This window comes from Lolium rigidum, chromosome 6 (assembly GCF_022539505.1).
Source record: "Lolium rigidum isolate FL_2022 chromosome 6, APGP_CSIRO_Lrig_0.1, whole genome shotgun sequence".
NCBI lineage: Eukaryota > Viridiplantae > Streptophyta > Magnoliopsida > Poales > Poaceae > Lolium > Lolium rigidum.
The window spans coordinates 281,145,108-281,165,860 of record NC_061513.1 but is presented as its reverse complement, the minus strand read 5'-3'; the positions used below and the strand labels follow the sequence as shown (position 1 = coordinate 281,165,860).

Genomic DNA, 20,753 nt, shown 5'->3' with positions numbered 1-20,753 from the left:
AAGCGGTTGATAGTCAACTCAACAACACCGCCTTGCACATGATTCAAACTAGTGTGGGGACAAAGGATTTGTCTCGTGTTCGGAACTACACCACCGCCAAGGAAGCTTGGGATGGTTTGGCCGCCAGTTGCATTGGAAGTGAGAGCACGAGAAGGAACAAGTATAATGCTCTTCGGAATCAAGCCGAAGGATTCATGAGGCTACCGGAAGAAGATCATCAAGTCATGTATGGAAGACTTCTCACCGTTGCCGATTCCTTCCGGCTTATTGGTGCCACCCACATCAATGACTCTTGGATCAAGGAGAAGTACATTGAATGCATGATGCCGTTTGTACCCATTGATGTCAAGACCCTTGTTGGGAGAGAATGCTATTCCTCTCTCACGTCTCAACAAGTCGTGCACGAGATGCAAGCCCTCAAGGTGCTCGAGCAAAACTCTCATGATTCTCGCAATCGTGCCATTGGTATGTCAAAAGGGAACAATCTTGCCTTGATGGTCAACCCCGTAGAAGAAGTGCACCCTCAAGAACAATATAGGGCATCTTGGAGTATGTCCTATCCGGAAGATTTGGAATGCCACTACCATGATCACATGGCCTTCCATGCAAAGTCCTTTTGGGTTGATCCCTCCAAGGCCAAGGAAGACAACATCAAGAGAAACCACAAAAGTGGGTTCACTAGCTTTGGTCCAAAGACAAGATCATGCTACAATTGTGATGACAAGCGCCACTTCATTGCCGAGTGCCCCTATGAGAATAGAGAGCTTCATAATGGAAGGCGCATTCCCAAGGACAAGAGCAAAGACACAAAGGGCAAATATTCATTAGAGGGTTAGTGCATAATCGAAAATTCACATATTCAGAGGTGACATAATAATTCTTAACACTTCTGGACATTGCACAAAGCTACTGAAAGTTAATGGAACAAACAAATCCATCAAACATAGCAAAACAAGCAATGCGAAATAAAAGGCAGAATCTGTCAAAACAGAACAGTCCGTAAAGACGAATTTTTCAGGGGCACTTAACTTGCTCAGATGAAAATGCCTAAATTGAATGAAAGTTGCGGACATATCTGAGGATCACGCACGTAAATTGGCAGATTTTTCTAAATTTTCTACAGAAGGGGCTGCTCAATTTCGTGACAGTAAGAAATCTGTTTCCGCGCAGTAATCCAAATCTAGTATTGACTTTAGTATCAAAGACTTTACTTGGCACAACAATGCAATAAAATAAAGATAAGGAAAGGTTGCTACAGTAGTTACAACTTCCAAGACTCAAATACAAAACAAAAGTGCAGAAGTAAAATAATGGGTTGTCTCAAGCGCTTTTCTTTAACGCCTTTCAGCTAGGCGCAGAAAGGGTGGATCAAGTATTATCGAGAGATGAAGCATCAACATCAATTGGTATCTTAGTTGCTCCATCATCCGTAGTGGTGCTAAGGGCTTTGTCAATTTTAGGCCTATAATATTTTTTTGGCTTAGGCACTTTAGAGACATACATGAGCTTTTGCTCCTTACCCACATAGGCTTTCTCCTTAAACTTAAGAGAAGAAAAAGTTGAACCCAAGGTTCCCATGGCTTTTTCAAGTTCACTAATCCTATGGGTTCGATTATCATGAGTAGCACAAGTTTCTAAAACGGCAATTCTCTCATTGATTTCACTTAGAGTTTTATCAAGTTTATCAGTGTTATTAAGTTATATTCCCAATTTAGTCTCAACACTTGGAAGATTTTTCTCTACGGCTTCCAACTTTTTCATGACATCTTCAAGAGAGATTTCAATTTTAGCTTCATTAACAGGTGGTATTCCAACTGGACTCTCAATAATGCAACTAGCTTCTAAAGCGGGAGTGCCTAGGAAATTACCTCCCGCAAGAGTATCAAGAACATACCTATTCCAGCTAGAGATACCAACATAAAAGTTCCTAAGTAGGATAATAGTGGAGTGTTTCTTAGTGCACCTATGATGAGCATCACTAATTCTATACCAAGCATCTTTAAAGCTTTCTCTCCCTTGTTGCTTAAACGAACGAACTTCAACTTCAGGATTACTCATTTTTAGCAGTAGTAAATAAAGCAAACTAAATAAGTTAAATGCAAGTAACTAATTTTTTTGTGTTTTTAATATAGAGAACGCAAACAAGACAGTAAATAAAGTAAATCTAGCAACTAATTTTTTTGTATTTTTGATATAGAAAACAGACAAAGCAGTAAATAAAATAAAGTAAAGCAAGACAAAAACAAAGTAAAGAGATTGGATGTGGGAGACTCCCCTTGCAGCGTGTCTTGATCTCCCCGGCAACGGCGCCAGAAAACTGTCTTGATGGCGTGTAAGACATACGTCCGTTGGGAACCCCAAGAGGAAGGTGTGATGTGTACAGCAGCAAGTTTTCCCTCAGTAAGAAACCAAGGTTATCGAACCAGTAGGAGTCAAGGAACACGTGAAGGTTGTTGGTGGCGGAGTGTAGTGCGGCGCAACACCAGGGATTCTGGCGCCAACGTGGAACCTGCACAACACAATCAAAGTACTTTGCCCCAACGTAACAGTGAGATTTTCAATCTCACCGGCTTGCTGAAAACAAATGATTAGATGTATAGTGTGGAAGATGATGTTTGTTTGCGAAGAACAGTAAAGAACAAGTATTGCAGTAGATTGTATTTCAGATGTAAAGAATGGACCGGGGTCCACAATTCACTAGTGGTGTCTCTCCGATAAGAAATAGCATGTTGGGTGAACAAATTACAGTTGGGCAATTGACAAATAAAGAAGGCATAACAATGCACATACATATATCACGATGAGTACTATGAGATTTAATCAGGGCATTACGACAAAGTACATAGACCGCTATCCAGCATGCATCTATGCCTAAAAAGTCCACCTTCAGGTTATCATCCGAACCCCTTCCGGTATTAAGTTGCAAACAACAGACAATTGCATTAAGTATGGTGCGTAATGTAATCAACACAAATATCCTTAGACAAATCATCGATGTTTTATCCCTAGTGGCAACAAGACATCCACAACCTTAGAACTTTCCGTCACTCGTCCCGCATTCAATGGAGGCATGAACCCACTATCGAGCATAAATACTCCCTCTTGGAATCACAAGTATCAACTTGCCCAGAGCCTCTACTAGCAACGGAGAGCATGCAAGAACATGAACAACATATATGATAGATTGATAATCAACTTGACATAGTATTCCATATTCATAGGATCCCAACAAACACAACATGTAGCATTACAAATAGATGATCTTGATCATGATAGGCAGCTCACAAGATCTAACATGATAGCATAATGAGGAGAAGACAACCATCTAGCTACTGCTATGGACCCATAGTCCAGGGGTGAACTACTCACACATCCATCCGGAGGCGATCATGGTGATGAAGAGACCTCCGGGAGATGATTCCCCTCTCCGGCAGGGTGCCGGAGGCGATCTCCTGAATCCCCCGAGATGGGATTGGCGGCGGCGTCTTTGGAAGGTTTTCCGTATCGTGGTTCTCGGTACTGGGGTTTTCGCGACGAAGGCTTTAAGTAGGCGGAAGGGCGGAGTCGGAGGGCTGACGGAGGCCCCACACCATAGGGCGGTGCGGGGCCCACCCTGGCCACGCGGCCCTGTGGTGTCGGTGCCCCGTCGCCCCACTTCGTTTCCCTTTCGGTCTTCTGGAATCTTCGTGGAAAAATAAGACCCTAGGCGTTGATTTCGTCCAATTCCGAGAATATTTCCTTTGTAGGATTTCTGAAACCAAAAACAGCAGAAAACAGCAACTGGCTCTTCGGCATCTCGTCAATAGGTTAGTGCCGGAAAATGCATAAAAATGACATAAAGTGTGTATAAAACATGTGAGTATCATCATAAAAGTAGCATGGAACATAAGAAATTATAGATACGTTTGGGACGTATCAAGGGACCTGTAGGCAATGGCCGTCCCGGCCAACTTGCAGCCTGGAAGCACGGTGCACCAGAGCCCACCTCTGGCGGCAACGGTGATGCTCATGACGGTGGGAGGTCTCGCGACGGCGAGAGGACAACAACGTTGGTGGCGGCATCCTCCAACGCTGCAACGCGGCCGCAAAAGCACAAGCGAAAGCGCCGAGCCACGTCCTATGCTACCGCACCGCTTGACGCTTGTCGGCATCTCGACGTCGGTGGCCGGCTTTCACAGTGGTAGCAAATCGCCGGTCGTGGAGTTGCGGTGGAGCGAGGGAAAGATGTGTGCGAGGAGGCTGTAATTTAGAAGGCAGACAGGTGAGACAGGGAGGATAAGAGAGGACGTGAGAAGCCAGCCCCGATGTTCGCGACCACGCAAACGAGATCCAGATTTAGGTAGTCTCAGACGCCGCTCGGTCAAGTTTGATCGGCCCGTTGAATATGGCTCGAGACCCCGCGAGCTACTGCACCGGGCCTTAGGGCATCTCCAGCGGCGCGATGCAAATGGACGATGAGCGACCGTTTTCGTCCGCCGTGACCGGAAATGCGTCTGGGGCCTGCTCCAGCTGGGCGACGCAAAGTGACCGGGCCGTCCGCGGAGACGCAAACCTGGCCCAAAGCCTCGGATGCATCTCGGCGGACGTCCGGAAACGTCCGCTCGTGTATGGCGGACGTTTCGGCTGGCCCGCCTGGCAGCGACCCTGCGTCGATGTGTCTTCTCAAACGCGCCAGAGACTGCAAAGCTGCGTCGCTTCGGCACTCTGCGCCACGTTAATGGCGACGATGCCTCGGCTGCCGAGCGGCCGCCCACCTCCGCCAACCACGTTAATGGCGACGCCACGCGTCCCGCGGCCACCGCATGCCGCCGGCCTATATAAAAGGGGCGCGCGTTCTTCTTCCTCATCCACTCCTCCAAAGAAACCCTAGCCGCCACAAAGCTCGACCGTAGCGCCGCCTAGGTGTTCTTGCGACGCAGCCAAGCCCGCAAGAAAGTCCATGGCCGGTCCTGGTGGCCGGCGAGGCGGTCGAGGCCGCGGCCCTGGGCGCCCCCGTGGCCGGGGAAGGGGCCACCGTGGTGGAGCAGCTACGACCCCACGCTCGCCGTCGCCTGCGCCCTCCTCGTCCTCGCAGGAGGAGCGCTGCTTCGAGTTCCTCCTCCGCATCGACGACGACCCACTCGCCATCAAGCGGCTACCGGACAAGTTCGCCGAGTTCGTCGACGGTGTCGAGCCGGCGCACTTGCAGCTACGGGAGGCCAACTGCAACTTCTGCCGCTGGACCGTGGAGGTCCTGTTCGACGGGCAGGGCAAGATGTACCTGCACACGGGGTGGGACAAGTTCGCCCGTGACCTCGACCTCGAGCCCGACTGCCAGCTCACCTTCCTCTACAAGGGGGGCGGCGAGATGATCGTCAAGGTGTTCGACGACACAGCCTGCCGCAGGCACTACCACACCGACGACTCCGGCTCCGACACCGATAGTTAGAACGTCGAGTGTTCTTTCTTTGCAGCGAATCTGGCTACGGGCCAGACGAAGCCAGTAGTCGAGGTTTCTGGATGTTCGCCTCATCGGTAGAACCAACAAGGGCACCATCTCCTCCCACTGGATTTTCCAGTTTGGGTGATTGGTGTGCCCTCGAATGTTCTTTCTTGACAGCGAACATACGGAAATCAACACAACTGGTTTCCTCATTTTGCAATGTTTTATTTGTGTCCACCATGGTTCAAACTATGTGTTAGTTTGTGTAAACCATGTTCCAAACTATGTGTTAGTTTATGTAAAATCATGTTTCAAAATGTTATACAGTATTTGAAACTATGTTTAAATGAAAACTGTGTCAAAAAAGGAAAAAAAAAAATGCGCCGCCTGGAGATGCCCTTATCGGCTAGGCATGTCGTGTCGCGTCAGTCTCTCCACCTTCCCGATACACTTTTTGACTAACCTCTGCAACCTCCCCATTTACTACCACTCTACTAGCGAACAGCACAAATCAAATCAACAACCCATTGGGGAAGCTAGCGGCGCCGGAGGCGTGAAGAAGAAGATGAAGGCCGCCGTCGCCACCGATGTCACCGTCGACCTGGCGGGCCTCGACTGCACCCTCTGCCTTGACCTCCTACGGCCTCCGGTCTTCCAGGTCTCATACCATACCCCCTTCTTCCTTGCCTCGATTGATCTACCATTGCGCTGCAATCGGAATGCCATGCCTGTACCGGACGGGAAGGCCCTGCAGGGCGCAGTACAGTAAGATGTATATGGTGGACAGGGGAAGGGTTCCCGTATTTTGCGGCTAGGGTTCGCTACACCGGCGGCGGAATGCGGGCGGAGGCCGAGGCAGCGGAGTCGGAGCCGTCGCGTGCGCTCGTTGATCCTTTTTTTTGTCAGATGTAATCTCGCGGGCCGTATCATATTTTGAGTTTTTTAGCCAGATGAAATCTTTGCCTTTCCGAACTTGTTGTAGCAAACAGTTAAATTTTTCCGCAAAAGGGAGATCCCCGGCCTGTTCAAATTTCAGATGTGTTAAGTAGCTTGAGCGTTCATCCATGGCTTACGATCGGGATGGTTCACAAGTTAGCATCAGATTTTGTACCTTGCTGGGCACTTTATTTTCATAGTAACTGGTAGTGAGTACTGTAGGACAAACCTACAAAGTTATTCAGAGATCTGTACTAATCTCCACATTGGTCACAGTTTCTGAATCTATTACTGTAAGATCTTTGAGGCCCATGGCAGCCAAGTTCTTCGCTGTCAATGACTTATCCCAACTTACCAAATGTATTTGGTAAAATGGTGCTGCTTAGCTTTGTCTTGATTGATATTTCGTTCCAACTCCGCAGCCTCCTCCAGACATTCTTCAAGAACTGAAATATTTTTCATTCCTAGCTGTCAATGAAATATTCAAAATTTCCTTAACAGCCTCCTCATGACCTTGGTATGCATTGTCTTCCACCTAGGAGTGACCATACAATCAGTTAAATTTCCTTTTGTCAGAAAATTTTGCCTACCAAGCAGTCACTCGTTTCTATATGTTTTAATGCAAATTATAGCTTTGTAACGATGTATCCTTTTTTATCTATAACTCTACTTCATTGTTTTCTTGTTGAAAGATTCTAGTCATTAATCAACCAATTTTTACATGGTATATGTTTTTTACTTTTCTGCATGTTCAGCACTCTATGTTTTTCTCAAATTACCAAGTATCATCAAGCATGGCATATTCCCTTCATGATTTACAGTGTGCCGCTGGTCATGTTATTTGTTCGACCTGCTATGAGAAGCTCCTCGAGAACGACTATTGCCAGCTGTGCTCGGTCAGCGCCAGCTACAGCAGGTGCTTTGCAGTAGAGCGTGTCCTGCAGTCTGTCAAGGTCCCATGCTCCAATGTTGGGTATGGTTGCATGGCCAAGATGCCCTACTATGAGATCGAGGATCACGAGATGAACTGCCTGAAAGGAGTACGTGACTTCAGTGGATCAAACACCGTGCAGTCCATGCCCCTGCACCATGGGTTACCAACTGACCACTACACACTTCTGATCCCAAAGGTTTCTCCATCCGTAAGAATGAACATCAGTATCAACAATCGCGAGAGCAAGATCAGCAATCGTGATGACAAGAAGATGCATGATAAGAAGAGCTCAACTTGTGATCATAAGAGTTCAACGGTAACGGCGTCACAAGAGTAGAAATATTTCTAAAGCTTCTATCCGGCCATTTCCTAGTATTTGAACTTGTCGGCTAAAGGCTTCTCCTGTTATTTTTTATGAAATGCAGGGATCTGTTGTGAAGATGGGTCCTTGTGGAGGTGGTGGTGGCAATGCTTGGAAGATGGACCTGCGTGGCGTCAACCGCATTGTGAAGGTGGTTGTCCGCCACGGCGTCGCGGTTGATGCCATGTCGGTGTTCTATGAGCAGGAAGGCAAGGAGAAGAAGACCAAGCTCTGGGGAGGAACCGGTGGAAAAAGCTCGGAGGTATAAGTTACAACTTGCAACCCATCACATTCTTGTTGAAAGATGTCACAGTGTCACTTCATGCAATGACTTGATAGCGATAAATTTTCATTTTGGCATGTCTAGATTTGCCTGAAGCCGGGCGAGTATTTGACAAGCGTCAAAGGTCACTACGGCTTCTATAACAACTGGTTCGTCATCCGGTCACTTACTTTCGTGAGCAACCGTCGCAATTTCGGGCCATTTGGGAAGGAGGAAGGGGCGCCATTCAAGCTCCCTGCGACTGGTGGAAAGATCATTGGCTTCCACGGGCGCTCTGGTGGCCTCCTGGACGCTCTTGGCACCAATGTCCAGATGGGCTAGCTGTTTAACTTCTGTCATGATGGGGGGGAGGGAGTCGGGACTTAAAATGCTATGTAATGCTTAATCTAGCTTGATGCTTCTTCTAAACTCTGTTATGTAGTAACGCATTACTTTTGCTTCTGAGTTGATGAATGGACAGTCCTGTAGAGTGACTGCTGAACTTATATTTGATGCTTCAAAACCTGGTGATGGTCCTCGTATTTCAATCGTATGCATGGCGTTATCTTTTTTTTCGATAAAAGAGCATAGCCCCAGCCTCTGCATCAATAGATGCACACGGCTTGCTTTATTAATAATGAAGTATCAAGTCACAAAAGTTCCAACATTACTTATTACACTCAAGAAAAAGCTAGAATCGATACATGAATCAATTGTTAAAAATATGGCAAATAGAAAAGCTATGCATTTGCTATTCTATTAAGATGTCGCCACCCAGTAGTCTGTAAAAAGAAGTTCTGAGCAACCGCTAGCATTCGGTTGCATCCAATAACCATAGCCTCCCGCTGGTCCACTGGGAAAAGCAAAACCCACTGCTGAATTGAGTGAGCAGCTCGCCGGATAACCTGCAAAAAATTAGTTCCATTTTGGTTGTTAAAGATAAAATCATTTCTAGTTCTCCAAATAGCCCAACAAAGAACGGAAACACCAATCGAATTTTCTGTTTATCCTCTTTCCTCACCCCATTTAGCCATCTACCAAACATATTAGTAATATTAGTTAATGGTGGAATATTATAAGCAAGGTACATCATTCGCCAAAACTATCTTCGCAAAAGGACATGTTATCTTGAATCTGGATTAGCCAGTTCATGCTGATGTTCTGAAAAAACAAGCCATATCCCGTTTTTTTATTCACGATTGTCGATAGGTCAGGGAGCAGCCGAACAGGTTGCCAAGTATGCTGAATTGCTGAGCTCAAGGCCCGTCCTTGGACTGTAGGGATTTCATAAGATTTTTGCGGGATTTCTATCCTTCAATATATTTTCGTATGAATTGTCTTTGGATAAATGTTACTCCTTCCGTTCGGATTAAATGGACGCAAGTGAATGTCGTTTTCAGCGAGTAGCATTCTTTAGAAAAACAGTTTGGATCGGGTCGATTGAAAACGTTATGCATTAAATTTATATGAAACAATTCCATAGGAATTTGATCATCCCGTCCAGTCTCTTTGTTAGACTAGTCGTGCAGAAATGATGCACTTTTCCCATATTTTTTCATGTGTTTTGTCCAAACAAATGTTCTTGCAATTTTATTGTGTTTTTACCTGCAAAAAATAACTTTACTGTATTTTGAGTTTTCTATGGACATGTTTGGTAGCCTGGGCTTCCCTTGGCTCGTATGTGGAGTCCAGTTTTGGTTGCTTGATTTCTTGGTCTCATCCGCGGTGTTGCATCGCACGCTACTTGAAGCAGCTCCGGGCCAAGCTCAGAAGGAACGCCCGAATTGGCCGTTTCCAGTGAGCTATCCAAATCTCGCACGGAGCTGATGGAAAAGGGAATTTTCGTCGCACAAACGGGAACGAGGAGGGGGATGGTGCGAGCTGCGTCGCGCATCGGTGAAAAGTGAAAAAGGGGGGCAGGAAAGATTTTGTCACCTCCTGCGGCGCCCCATCGTCTATTTTGACCCCCTCGCCCACTCTCCCCCCAAATTTCAAGTTCCACCTCCCGTTGGCAAGCAGGTAAGCGGCACACAGATCTCCGGTGGGTGATGGTGGCGGTGGCGGCGGCGACTGCATGTCGGTGACTTCATCTTCTTCCTCGTGCATCACTTCTTAAGGATTTCCTTGAAGAATGCTCGGTTATGCTTAGATCTTGATTAGGAGTTGACAGATCTTGCGTAGGGTTTGATCTTGTTGCACGGGTTAGTCCCAAATGTGCTAAGTTATCATGATCTTGTTAGGGTGCCACATTTGTCATTCCTTGTTTGTCCCAAATATGTTGAGTTATCATGATCTTGCTAGGGTTTCTGTTGTCCACAGTTTTCATGTATTGCTTTTCTGATTTAGCATGATGTTGGTATAGTTTGTATTGTCCATATTAGACATGTCTTTGCTCCTGTCTGTGTTGGGGACTCCCACATCCTTTCACAAGTTGCCGATTCACATCCCCCTATGAATCCAAGGTAGCGGCAACACAGGAGGAGCCACCAGGTGTTGACACGCGTCTTCGCGGTGCCGACGTCCTGGCTGTCGGAATATCTCCGATGTCTTCAAACGACCGTGTCCATGAAAAAGTGACACCGATGGTGGAACTGTGCCTACGGCTGATGGAAAGTTATCGGCACGAAGAAGACGCCGACGGCCTGCGCTACGCCGACGCTACGCCGACGGTGATTTCTGCTACACCGATCGGTGCTACGCCGACGGCCATACACTGACAGCCACCGTCAGCACACCTCTACGCCGACGACAGCTTCCTCTTTGCCAATGGCTGGTGTGTTAATGTGGTATGTATTGTGTATATTGTACGTATTCTTTACACGTGTAACCTATAACCCCTTGAGTGTATAAAGGAAGAGGAGGCCGGCACAGTTGTGTACGAGCCGTCATTGTGTTTATGTAAGTCCTAGTTACATTAACATGGTATCAAAGCCGGCAAATTACCGTTTTCCTGTAGTGTCGGGCCTAGCTAGCAAGCAAAATAATCCGGCTAGATATCTGACTTCCGTTCCAACTTTTGCCTGGCCTATATGTGAACATCAGGAACTTTCCTATTTTAATTTAATAGTAAGTGGCACTTACCTAGTTCAATTTAATAGTGAAATTTTGTATGAACAATAAAAACTGTATTTCCTTCAATGTTCTATGTAAATAGAGTTTCTCTGGTACAAGTTGAATTTTCGCAAAACTCCATTTGCATTTTTATGAAAACTGATCGAGCTTAAGAAAATCTCAGTTCACTCTACGTTGTGCTCAAAACATGGCACGGTGGAAACTGTATTTTCACTCTACGTTGAGTGTGCCAATACATGTGTCAATACACGGGCACTCTCGATGTATTTTCACTCTATGTATTTCAACTATGTTTCAATAACGTGTCAATACACGGGCACACTCTCGTGAGCGCGGACACTCGAACACGTTGCCAACATGCAGTGCAGCCAGTCATGGCAAGAGTGTGCACAGCCAAAAGGCTCCTCCGTCCAGTCACGTCCTCAGTCCGTCAGCCTTCCCAATACAGCTTTTGACCAGCTCCCAGCATCGCCATCTACTACAGCGAGCAGTAGGAATCCAAGCAAAGCCACTGTTGCATAGTCACTTGAGCGAGTCTGCAGAGGGGCGAGGCGACATACGGGAGGAACCGGCGAACCGCAGCTAGCAGAAGCGGCGAGGGAACCTAGCTAGCGGCAGCGCCGAGAAGAAAAAAGATGAAGGCCGCCGTCGCCACCAATGTCACCGTCGACCTGGAAGACCTGGACTGCACCGTCTGCTTCGGCCCCCTCAAGCCTCCGGTCTTCCAGGTCATTTATTTTCACACCCCTTCTTCCTTCGATCTCCCTTTTTGCGCGAGCAACCATCAACTGATTAATCATCCGTGTCTGACTCTGATCCGTCATGCATGCCCTTGCCGGACGCCGGTGAGGCCGTGCAGAGTGGTTAGAACTTGGAAGAGGATGGGGAAGGGTTTCCGTGTTTTAAGGCTAGGTTTCGCTGCGTCGGAGGCGGAACGCCGTCGCTGGGGGAGACGAAGCACGCGCGCTTTGTTCATCTTCTCGAACTCGATCCTAACTGGGTGGTCATCAGATATACATGTTCTAGTGGCCGAGATCAAAATAATTATTAAGTCACCAGTTCAAGCGTGAACAAAATCTGAATTTAGCGGCCACTATCGATGGCAATGAGTCACTAGTAGCATCAGATTTAGTGGCACATGGCCAATTGCGGAGGCAAGAAGAACGCGATTGTGCGTGGCAGTGCTTCCGTTCCGAGCTTGGGTCGCAACTTGTACATAATGCACAAAGGCTGCCTTGGCAACCACAAAACCTTTTTTGCGAGGTTTGCAGCCACAGTGCTACCACTAGTATTTTAGATAAGAACAATTCAACTGGCCACAACTTTTTGTTTCTTCACAATTGTTAAATGCTTAAACTTGCTGAACACTAGAATTCAGATTGTAATTCGTCCCAGAGAACTGTACGGCGAAGAGATTCAGGGTTCTGTATTGATCTTCACACTTGGCATGCTAGTCTATTATATACTAAAAGCAAAATAAAGGTGTTTTTCGAGGCGTTACGTTAATTCACATCATCTAAATTATTTAGATGGTTAGATATATAATTGATGGCTATGATTAAACTAAAATTACCGTAACGCGTTGTTTAACGTGTACACGTTTGACACGTATAACGTCCGCAAGTCATGCCATCTATGGATGGAAGATTATAAACTTTAAACAAGAGATCGGTAGTCATACAAAGATATAACCGTTTAGATATGAAACTGCATGCGCACAGAATATATCACGTTGGAACCAATCCCAAAATTTCCTTTCATTGCGTGCCTTTCTTTCTTTCCTTTGTTAATCGACCAGTCCATTGTATCCTATGATTTTTTCCTTCTTTGCACTTACCCAGCCAAAGGAACGGAAAGAAATAAGGAAATCCAAATTTCTGATCGCTAGCCCAAACGAAGTCTATTCCTTGGGCTACCTTGGTACCTCCGTAGAAAAGCATGCACACGTAATAGAGTCCGGCTCCATTTCAAACACACGGACCAGTCCGGCTCCATTGCACATGACAATGACATGGATGACATCATAAATATTTTTTCTTCCTTTTCACACAAGAACATGAATTTATCTCCCGATTGCACAGTTCAGAAAAAAAGGAAGTGCATGTTTCAAGATTATTTATTGATTATTTAGATGGTTAGATGTATATAGTTGATGGCCATGATTTAACCAAAAACCGGAAACGCGCACATACCTGAAGCCATCTCCAAAAACTCAAAAGCTTATCAGTGCGCGTATACAATTTTAGCTTATGCACACATGTTGTCACAATATAGGTGTATTTATATACGACACGGTGGCATCACAGAAAAAAAATTATATGCAAAGGTTGTAAAATTTGGCATATTTGGAATACCTTCCCACAAAAAAAATTATTGTATGATACACAACTATTTTTGAAACAACGAATAATAAAAAAATTGAAAGATAATTTGTAAAGTTTAAATTAACCTCACATGTTTTGAAAATCCATATGATACATAATTAAGGTCCTCACATCATTGAAATTTACGATCTTGAATTTTAACCGATACTCAGATTTCCCCACCGGTACCCAAATCCCTGGTTGTCGTAGATTTATAGTATGCAACTGATAATTGATAACATCTCTTTGGAAATACAAATTCTCTTTGGAGAGAGTTGCGCCACACCAGGACATGAAACAGTGGCAAAATACGACCCTTAATCAATAATACTGGAATTCTGCAGGTGAGCAGTCAAACCTTTGAAAGAAAAAGATTACTATTAACAATTTGGTGTCTTTCTATATGATACGAGCAAAAGAAAAAAATTGGAAAAAATAAGTAAAAAAAAATTATACTTGCAGGTACAAATGTACGGTAGCATTGATCCGTGCTCATCCAAGAAAACATCATCCAACATGCCCTAAGTAGATGGCTGGCAAACTATGCATCTTGCGCCGCAAGCCTCAAGCTCTTGCTCAGACCGAAGGTGCGTGACACTCTTCAGCCTGGACGTCCTCCATGATCTTCCTTTATCACTACCTCATGCGCCATTTGTAGACTCTATTTTTGGGCGAGAGAGAACGTCGTTGATCTGAATTTTGTGGATTCCTGGGAGCGGAAAAAACCATATTTCGAAGCTAGCGCTTTGCAAGAATAAGAAGAAGTGGAGATGTAATCAATAAAGGGGATTGTTTGGACTACTTTTCAGAGGATGGGTGTACCTGGGTGAATTAAAACGGTGGCCCGTTACACATAAAGAAAGAATTTTTAATTCCTGCCCTTCGGTGCTACCCAACTGTATCAGAAGAGTAAATCAATTGGCTAAGGAATTCGAGTCGGTGAGACTAGGAGCATATAGCGCACAAATATGTGGGAGAAAAGGTTGGACACGGTACGCTACACATAATGCTTATTTAAACTTCTATACACATAATATTATGAAAATTATTATTTGGCATCTAACAAGCCACTTAATCACAAAGTAAGAAAAAGCACAATATGCATCAAGACCCGCAAGCTCATTAGCTTTGAGCAAAACTACAAGTGAACTAATTCAAAACATCCAAAAAATATTTTAAAATATATATAATCCATGAAATTCAGTTCCATATAAATGTATATATAGATATGTTATTTAACATAGATCGATAATACAATATCAATTGAGTAGTAATTTTAAGAATAAATATTGTGTTAGATTACAAAGTTATTATTTATCTTCATACAAAAATATTATAAAAATGTTATTAATTTTAGCATGCCATCCTAGGATAATATGAAATTCTGAATTAATCGGTTGTCTAGAGTTGTTTCTCTTTCATGGATCGTGTAAGAATCTAATAGACTATCAAGATATCGCCCGGCATGTGCGCGGGCCACTGTTCTAGTTGTTGATAATGATATAGAAAGTTCTAAGCTTGGGGAAGCTGGTTTTCATGATTTTTTTAGTCCCCCAAGCATTGAGGAGAAAATTTTCTTTGATGATACTTTACCTCCTATTTATGATGATTATAATGATAGTGGTCTTTTGGTGCCACCTACTATGGAGAGTGAATTTTATTATGATTATACTATGCCTCCTACACTTGATGAGAATAATAATGATAACTACTTTGTTGAATTTGCTCCCACTACAACTAATAAAATTGATTATGCTTACGTTGGGAGTAGTAATAATTTTATGCATGAGACTCATGATAAGAATGCTCTATGTGATAGTTATATTGTTGAGTTTGCTCATGATGCTACTGAAATTTATTATGAGAGAGGAAAATATGGTTGTAGAAATTTTCATGTTACTAAAATGCCTCTCTATGTGCTGAAATTTTTGAAGCTACACTTGTTTTATCTTCCTATGCTTGTTACTTTGCTCTTCATGAACTTGTTTATTTACAAGATTCCTATGCATAGGAAGCATGTTAGACTTAAATGTGTTTTGAATTTGCCTCTTGATGCTCTCCGAAGCAAGGACGAGAGTTCGTGGCATGGTGGAACCAGCAAGAGAAAAAAAATGGGGGAAAGGGGAAAAGAGCCCAAGTAAAACCTGTCCTACCCTACCAAAATAGGGAATAGCCTGCTAGTGCGGCACCTATAAGGCACTACCTTCGCCAGTTTTAATTTTCTATGATTTACTGAGTCAACACAAGAGCGCAAATCATTTCACTCACTCAATAAATAAAATTATGTAGAAACTATCAATTAAAATTGAGATAACATGGAAATATGTTAAAACATAGATAAAAATAATAATATATAAAAATAAATGGTGTTATAAAATACTCACGGGTCCATACATCTCTACCTTACACTCCAACATACAAACAAGTTAATGGATCCGCCAAAAAATTAAATTAATATTATTAAAATAGTGTTAATTTTATTTAAACGGCATAGGCAGTAACGAAGAACGAAAAAGGAAATCATAGCGGGAGACACAAGATTTAACGTGGAAAACCCTCTCCAACAAAGAGAGGTAAAAACCACGGGCATCAGCGAGCAAAACTTCACTATATCGGGGAGTGTTTTACAAACACCGTGGATTATCTTATGAAGCAATAAAACCCTAGCCGGCGGGTTACCAGAGGTATCAATAGGCTTTGATGATGATCTGTACTGGTTATCTTATGAAGCGATAAAATCCTAGCCGACGGGCCTCGCTTTGCTCTGTTGTTAGCCTTCTTATTGAATTTGGATCACAATAACACTAGTGTTACAAAAATTTGAATCTATATGGTATTTGAGGCCCATGCCACCCAAGTTCTTTGATTTCAGAAACTTGTCCCAATGTATTTGGTTCTCTTAATTCTGACATCTTGCGGACTCCAGTAAAACCTTGAGATCATGTTGTTCACTTGATGAGAAAAGGTCTTGGAAATAGGAACAAGACATGGGGTAAGTTGGTACTGCTTCAGCCACCGCCTTGACCAGGATTTATTCCTGATTTTTTTGAGCAAAGGGTTTTCTTTCGAGCTACATATCTTGAAGGATTCAAATTATTCCCATTCCTAGCTTTTGGATGACATATTCGTATATTCGTTCCTAACCTCCTCATGACCATGTGCATTGCATCTAAGCATAACGGACGGTATTTCTTTACCTGTAATTTGCCCGAGCAGTGTCCATATAAGTGCTATGCACAGGTCATTTCAAATGCCTTCTATCAGAAATGTTTTCTTACGAAGTAACCACTGTCTTTCATATATTTTAATAGAAATTAGTGCTTTTCAATTATGTATCCTTCTTAATTACAACTCTAGTTCACGGGTTTTTGTTAAAATTTCTACAGTTATTCTGCTATCTGTACAATGTTTTTCAAGTTATTCAGTCATTATAATTTTCAGTAGGAATAAATCAATCGATCAACTTACGTGGTTTATAGCTTTTTACTATTCAGCATGTTTAGCATTCTATTTTTCCAGTAAGGTGGCTCATAAAGCATGGAAAAATTCTTTCATAATTTACAGTGTGCAGCTGGTCATGTTCTGTGTTCCATCTGCTATGAGAAGCTCCTGGAAAAGGAAAAGTGCCAGGTGTGTTCCATCGCCACTGGCTACAATCGGTGCTTCGCAATGGAGTGCGTACTGGAGTCTCTCCAGGTCTTTTGCTCCAACGCTGGTAAGGGCTGCACAGCCAAGATGTCCTACCATGAGATGGAAGAGCATGAGAAGGAGTGCCCAAGAGCAGTCTGTGACTGCACTGGATCAAACACTATGCAGATAACTCCCTTGCACCAGGGCTTATCTACAGACTGCTACACGCTGGTGATCCCAAAGGTTTCTCCTTCCACCAGCATCAAAGTCACTATCAACAATGGTGAGATCAAGAAGAAAATCCATTATAAGAAGAGCTCAACGGTATGACATAACCATAGAAAATTTATGATACTCCAATGTCCCATTGTTGGTACTATACCTGCTGAACTTGCCTCCTGGCATTGTCTATCATATATAGGATTCAGTTGTGAAGATGGGACCTTGTGGTGGCGGTGGTGGCTATTCCTGGAAAATGGACATGCGTGGCATCAACCGCATTTTGAGGTTAGTTGTCCGCCATGGCTGCGCTGTCGATGCCATGTCGGTGTTGTATGAGCGGGATGGCCAGGCGGAGGAGAGCAATATGTGGGGAGGAACTGGGGGAGAACAGTCGGAGGTATAAGTCACAACCTATCACATTGTTTCTTTTCGAGTGGTGTCACTTCATAAAATGACTTGATGTTGATAAAATGTTATTTTGGCATGCCCAGATCTGTTTGCGGAAGGACGAGTACTTGACAAGCGTCAAAAGCCACTGCGGTTTCTTTAACAATTCTTTTGTCATCAGATCACTTACTTTTGTCAGCAACCATCGCACTTTTGGTCCGTACGGGAAGGAGGAAGGCACGCAGTTCAAGCTCCCTGCAGCTGGTGGCAAAATCCTCGGCTTCCATGTGCGCTCCGGCTGGTACCTCGACGCGCTCGGTACCTACGTCCAGATGGGATAACTAACTTCTCCTGTCTTGATGGGGGAGGGGAGCCAGGACTCAAGATGCTATGTAATGCTTATTCTGAACTTTGTGATGTAATGCCTTTCTTTTGATGAACGAACAATCTGTAGACTGATTCCTGAACTTAAATTGAATGCTTGAAGACCTGGCGATGATCCTCTTATATCAATCGTATGCATCTAGTGATCACAAGAGGACTCTGTTTTTCTACAGTTAAATCTTAAATCTGGAAAAATCCTGTTCATGCTGATGTTGTTCTATACAAGCACAACAAGCTGTGGATTTCTTATTTTTGTTTTCTTCCTCTCATGATTGTTGATACAGATAACCATGCTTCGGAAGTGAATTGAGTATGCTGAATTGAGCGGTCATTATCGATGGCAATGGGTCACTACCAGCATTAGATTTAGTAGCACATGACCAATTTTAGAGGTAAGACGAACACGTTTGTGCGTGGTGGTGCTTCCGTTCCGAGCTTGGGTCGCAACTTGTAATGCACAAAACCATCCCTGGCAGGCACAAAACCTTTTTTGCGAGGTTCAACTGGCCACAATGGTACCACCAGTATTTTAGATAAGAACAATTCAACTGGCCACAACTTTCTGTTTATTCACAATTGTTAATTTCTTAAGCTTGCTGAACACTAGAATTGTACTTCGCCCCTGAGAACTGTACGGTGAAGTGATTTAGGGTTCTGTACTGATCTTCATACTTCTTGTTCTGGTGTCACAGAAATTGAGTCTATAAGGTATTTGAGGCCAATGACATCTAAGTTATTTGATTTCAGAAACTTGTCACAACTTGCCCAATGTATTTTGTTCTCTTAATCCTGCCATCCTGCTGGCTCCACGAAAACCCCGAGACAACGTTGTGCACTTGATCAGAAAAGGTCTTGGTCAAATAGGAACAGAACATGGTGTAACTTGATAATGCTTAGAGTATTGTCTTGATCATGATTTCTTTTCTGATTTTTGAGATTTTTTTCTTTCCAGCTCCACACCTTGAAGAATTGATCCTAATTTGTTTCAAACACTAACGGCAGATTCTCGAATGCTGAGACGGGATCGAAAGTCAAATAATAATGGTGATGATAGGCCTTTTGGTGAAGATGTTCACGAATTGTCGAGACGAAGACACATGAAGAACTTGAATGTGCCCAAGCGCCACATGATCTCGAACGAAGTGAAGATCTATCTCGATGTGCTTGGTCCGCTGTTGCTGAACCAGATTCATCGACATGTATACAGTTCTGATGTTGTCACAGAAGATAACCGTGGCGCTGGGAAGAGGTCGATGAAGCTCCTCCACAAGTTGGAGGAGCCAACTGACTTCAGCGACGACCATGAGATGGGGGAAAATATTTGTAACCAGAAACAGGCCCGAGCAGGCACATGTGCCGAGTGTGCAGCTCGCACAGGGCCCCAGAATTTTGTGGGGCCCAATTTTTTATAGGCCTATATACTTAGGCTGCTCATAGTGGGGAGTAACATAAGGTGGTGTTATGCATAAGTTACTAGTCTATGTTACTACCTTCATAGTGGAAAGTAACTTAGAGATGGTATCATGCAAAGTCTCATTTATTTGTTAGTAGACTCATTTTATCTTGGGATGTGTGATGTTATGGTAACATAGGTAGTTACCACCTCCCTCTCTTTCTTCATTTATTGTTATGCCATGTCACCAAAATATCTTGAAATGTGTGATGTTACTACCTAAGTTACTCCCACTATGAGCAGTCTTATGTAGGAAAGAAGAAAAAAAATAGGAAGGAAAGTAGGAATCGTTACTGGGCCTCGCAACGCTGGAAGCAGACGGTTGACTCTTCGCGACTCCCGATCCTGAGCGAGGTACGAGGCGACATCGGTAGTCTCGACTCTCGAGGCAGCGTGAGCTAGCGAACTGTCCTTGCCTCACGGAGCGACGCCGAACTCGCCTCTTCGTCTCCTGGCGGCTGGCATGTGTGGCCAGATCCGATCCACCCATTCCAGGACCTGCATCGCCTCATCGATGAAAAGGCAGCGACGAGCCGAGCGCCTGCCAGGTCGGTCTCAGGGCATCTCCAGCGGCGCGTCGCATTTTAGCGTCCGCACGCGTCCGTTTGTGATATGGATATCCAGGCCTGGTACACTAGGACAGCCATTGATACGATAATTAGGTCTAAGGTTGTACCAGTAGTTTATTATAATCTTGTTATTAGGAGATAATAATGTAGTCAGGTCATGTTGTGGGCCAAATTAGGGTTTTAATAGAGTCTATTTGACTTGGGCCTGTCCAAGTCAAATTAGGGTTAGGCCCATGAGTGGGCGCCCCAACCCAATAGGGGTTGGCCGGCCGGCCACCCTCCCCCTCATATAAGGAGGTGGGGCGGCTAGGGTTTCGGTAGTCTAGTTTTGATTCAAGTCTTGTAGAACCTTGGGTTCCTCCAATATCACCATCCCTGCGGGGTTGGCCCTATGACGGCGTCTCGGACGTTCGTCTAGTTATCCAATAAAGATGTGTGAGTTCTTGAGTTGTCAAGAGTAATCATATGCGCTTGAGTATCCTTGAATCTGTCGAGGAAGTTCAAGATCTATCGGTCCTATGGATCAACAAGGTGCATCGTGAAAGATCGGGAAACTAATAAAGATCGGGTTTTAATAGAGTCTATTTGACTTGGGCCTGTCCAAGTCAAATTAGGGTTAGGCTGTGATGACCCAGCGTACCACTGCATGGTGTAGTACACAAGTCGTTGACATAACACAAGTGAAACACCGTTCCACCCATATTACATCTCTCAGAGTGGTACAACAGAAACATATGCGAGTCCAAGGTATGTCTATA

The 20,753-nt window shown here is 44.3% G+C and overlaps 1 protein-coding gene and 1 pseudogene across 1 annotated transcript; both read left to right on the top strand.

Moving 5' to 3' along the window:
• The first annotated feature begins 5,834 nt into the window (after nucleotides 1-5,834).
• LOC124664246 lies at nucleotides 5,835-8,257 on the top strand. Its single transcript, XM_047201812.1, has 4 exons — nucleotides 5,835-6,182; nucleotides 7,180-7,608; nucleotides 7,718-7,915; nucleotides 8,021-8,257. Exons 1-4 carry the CDS (start codon nucleotides 5,835-5,837, stop codon nucleotides 8,255-8,257), a joined length of 1,212 nt encoding a protein of 403 aa, XP_047057768.1.
• A 3,365-nt stretch (nucleotides 8,258-11,622) lies between these two features.
• Nucleotides 11,623-17,930, top strand: LOC124664245 (annotated as a pseudogene).
• Nucleotides 17,931-20,753: the final 2,823 nt, after the last annotated feature.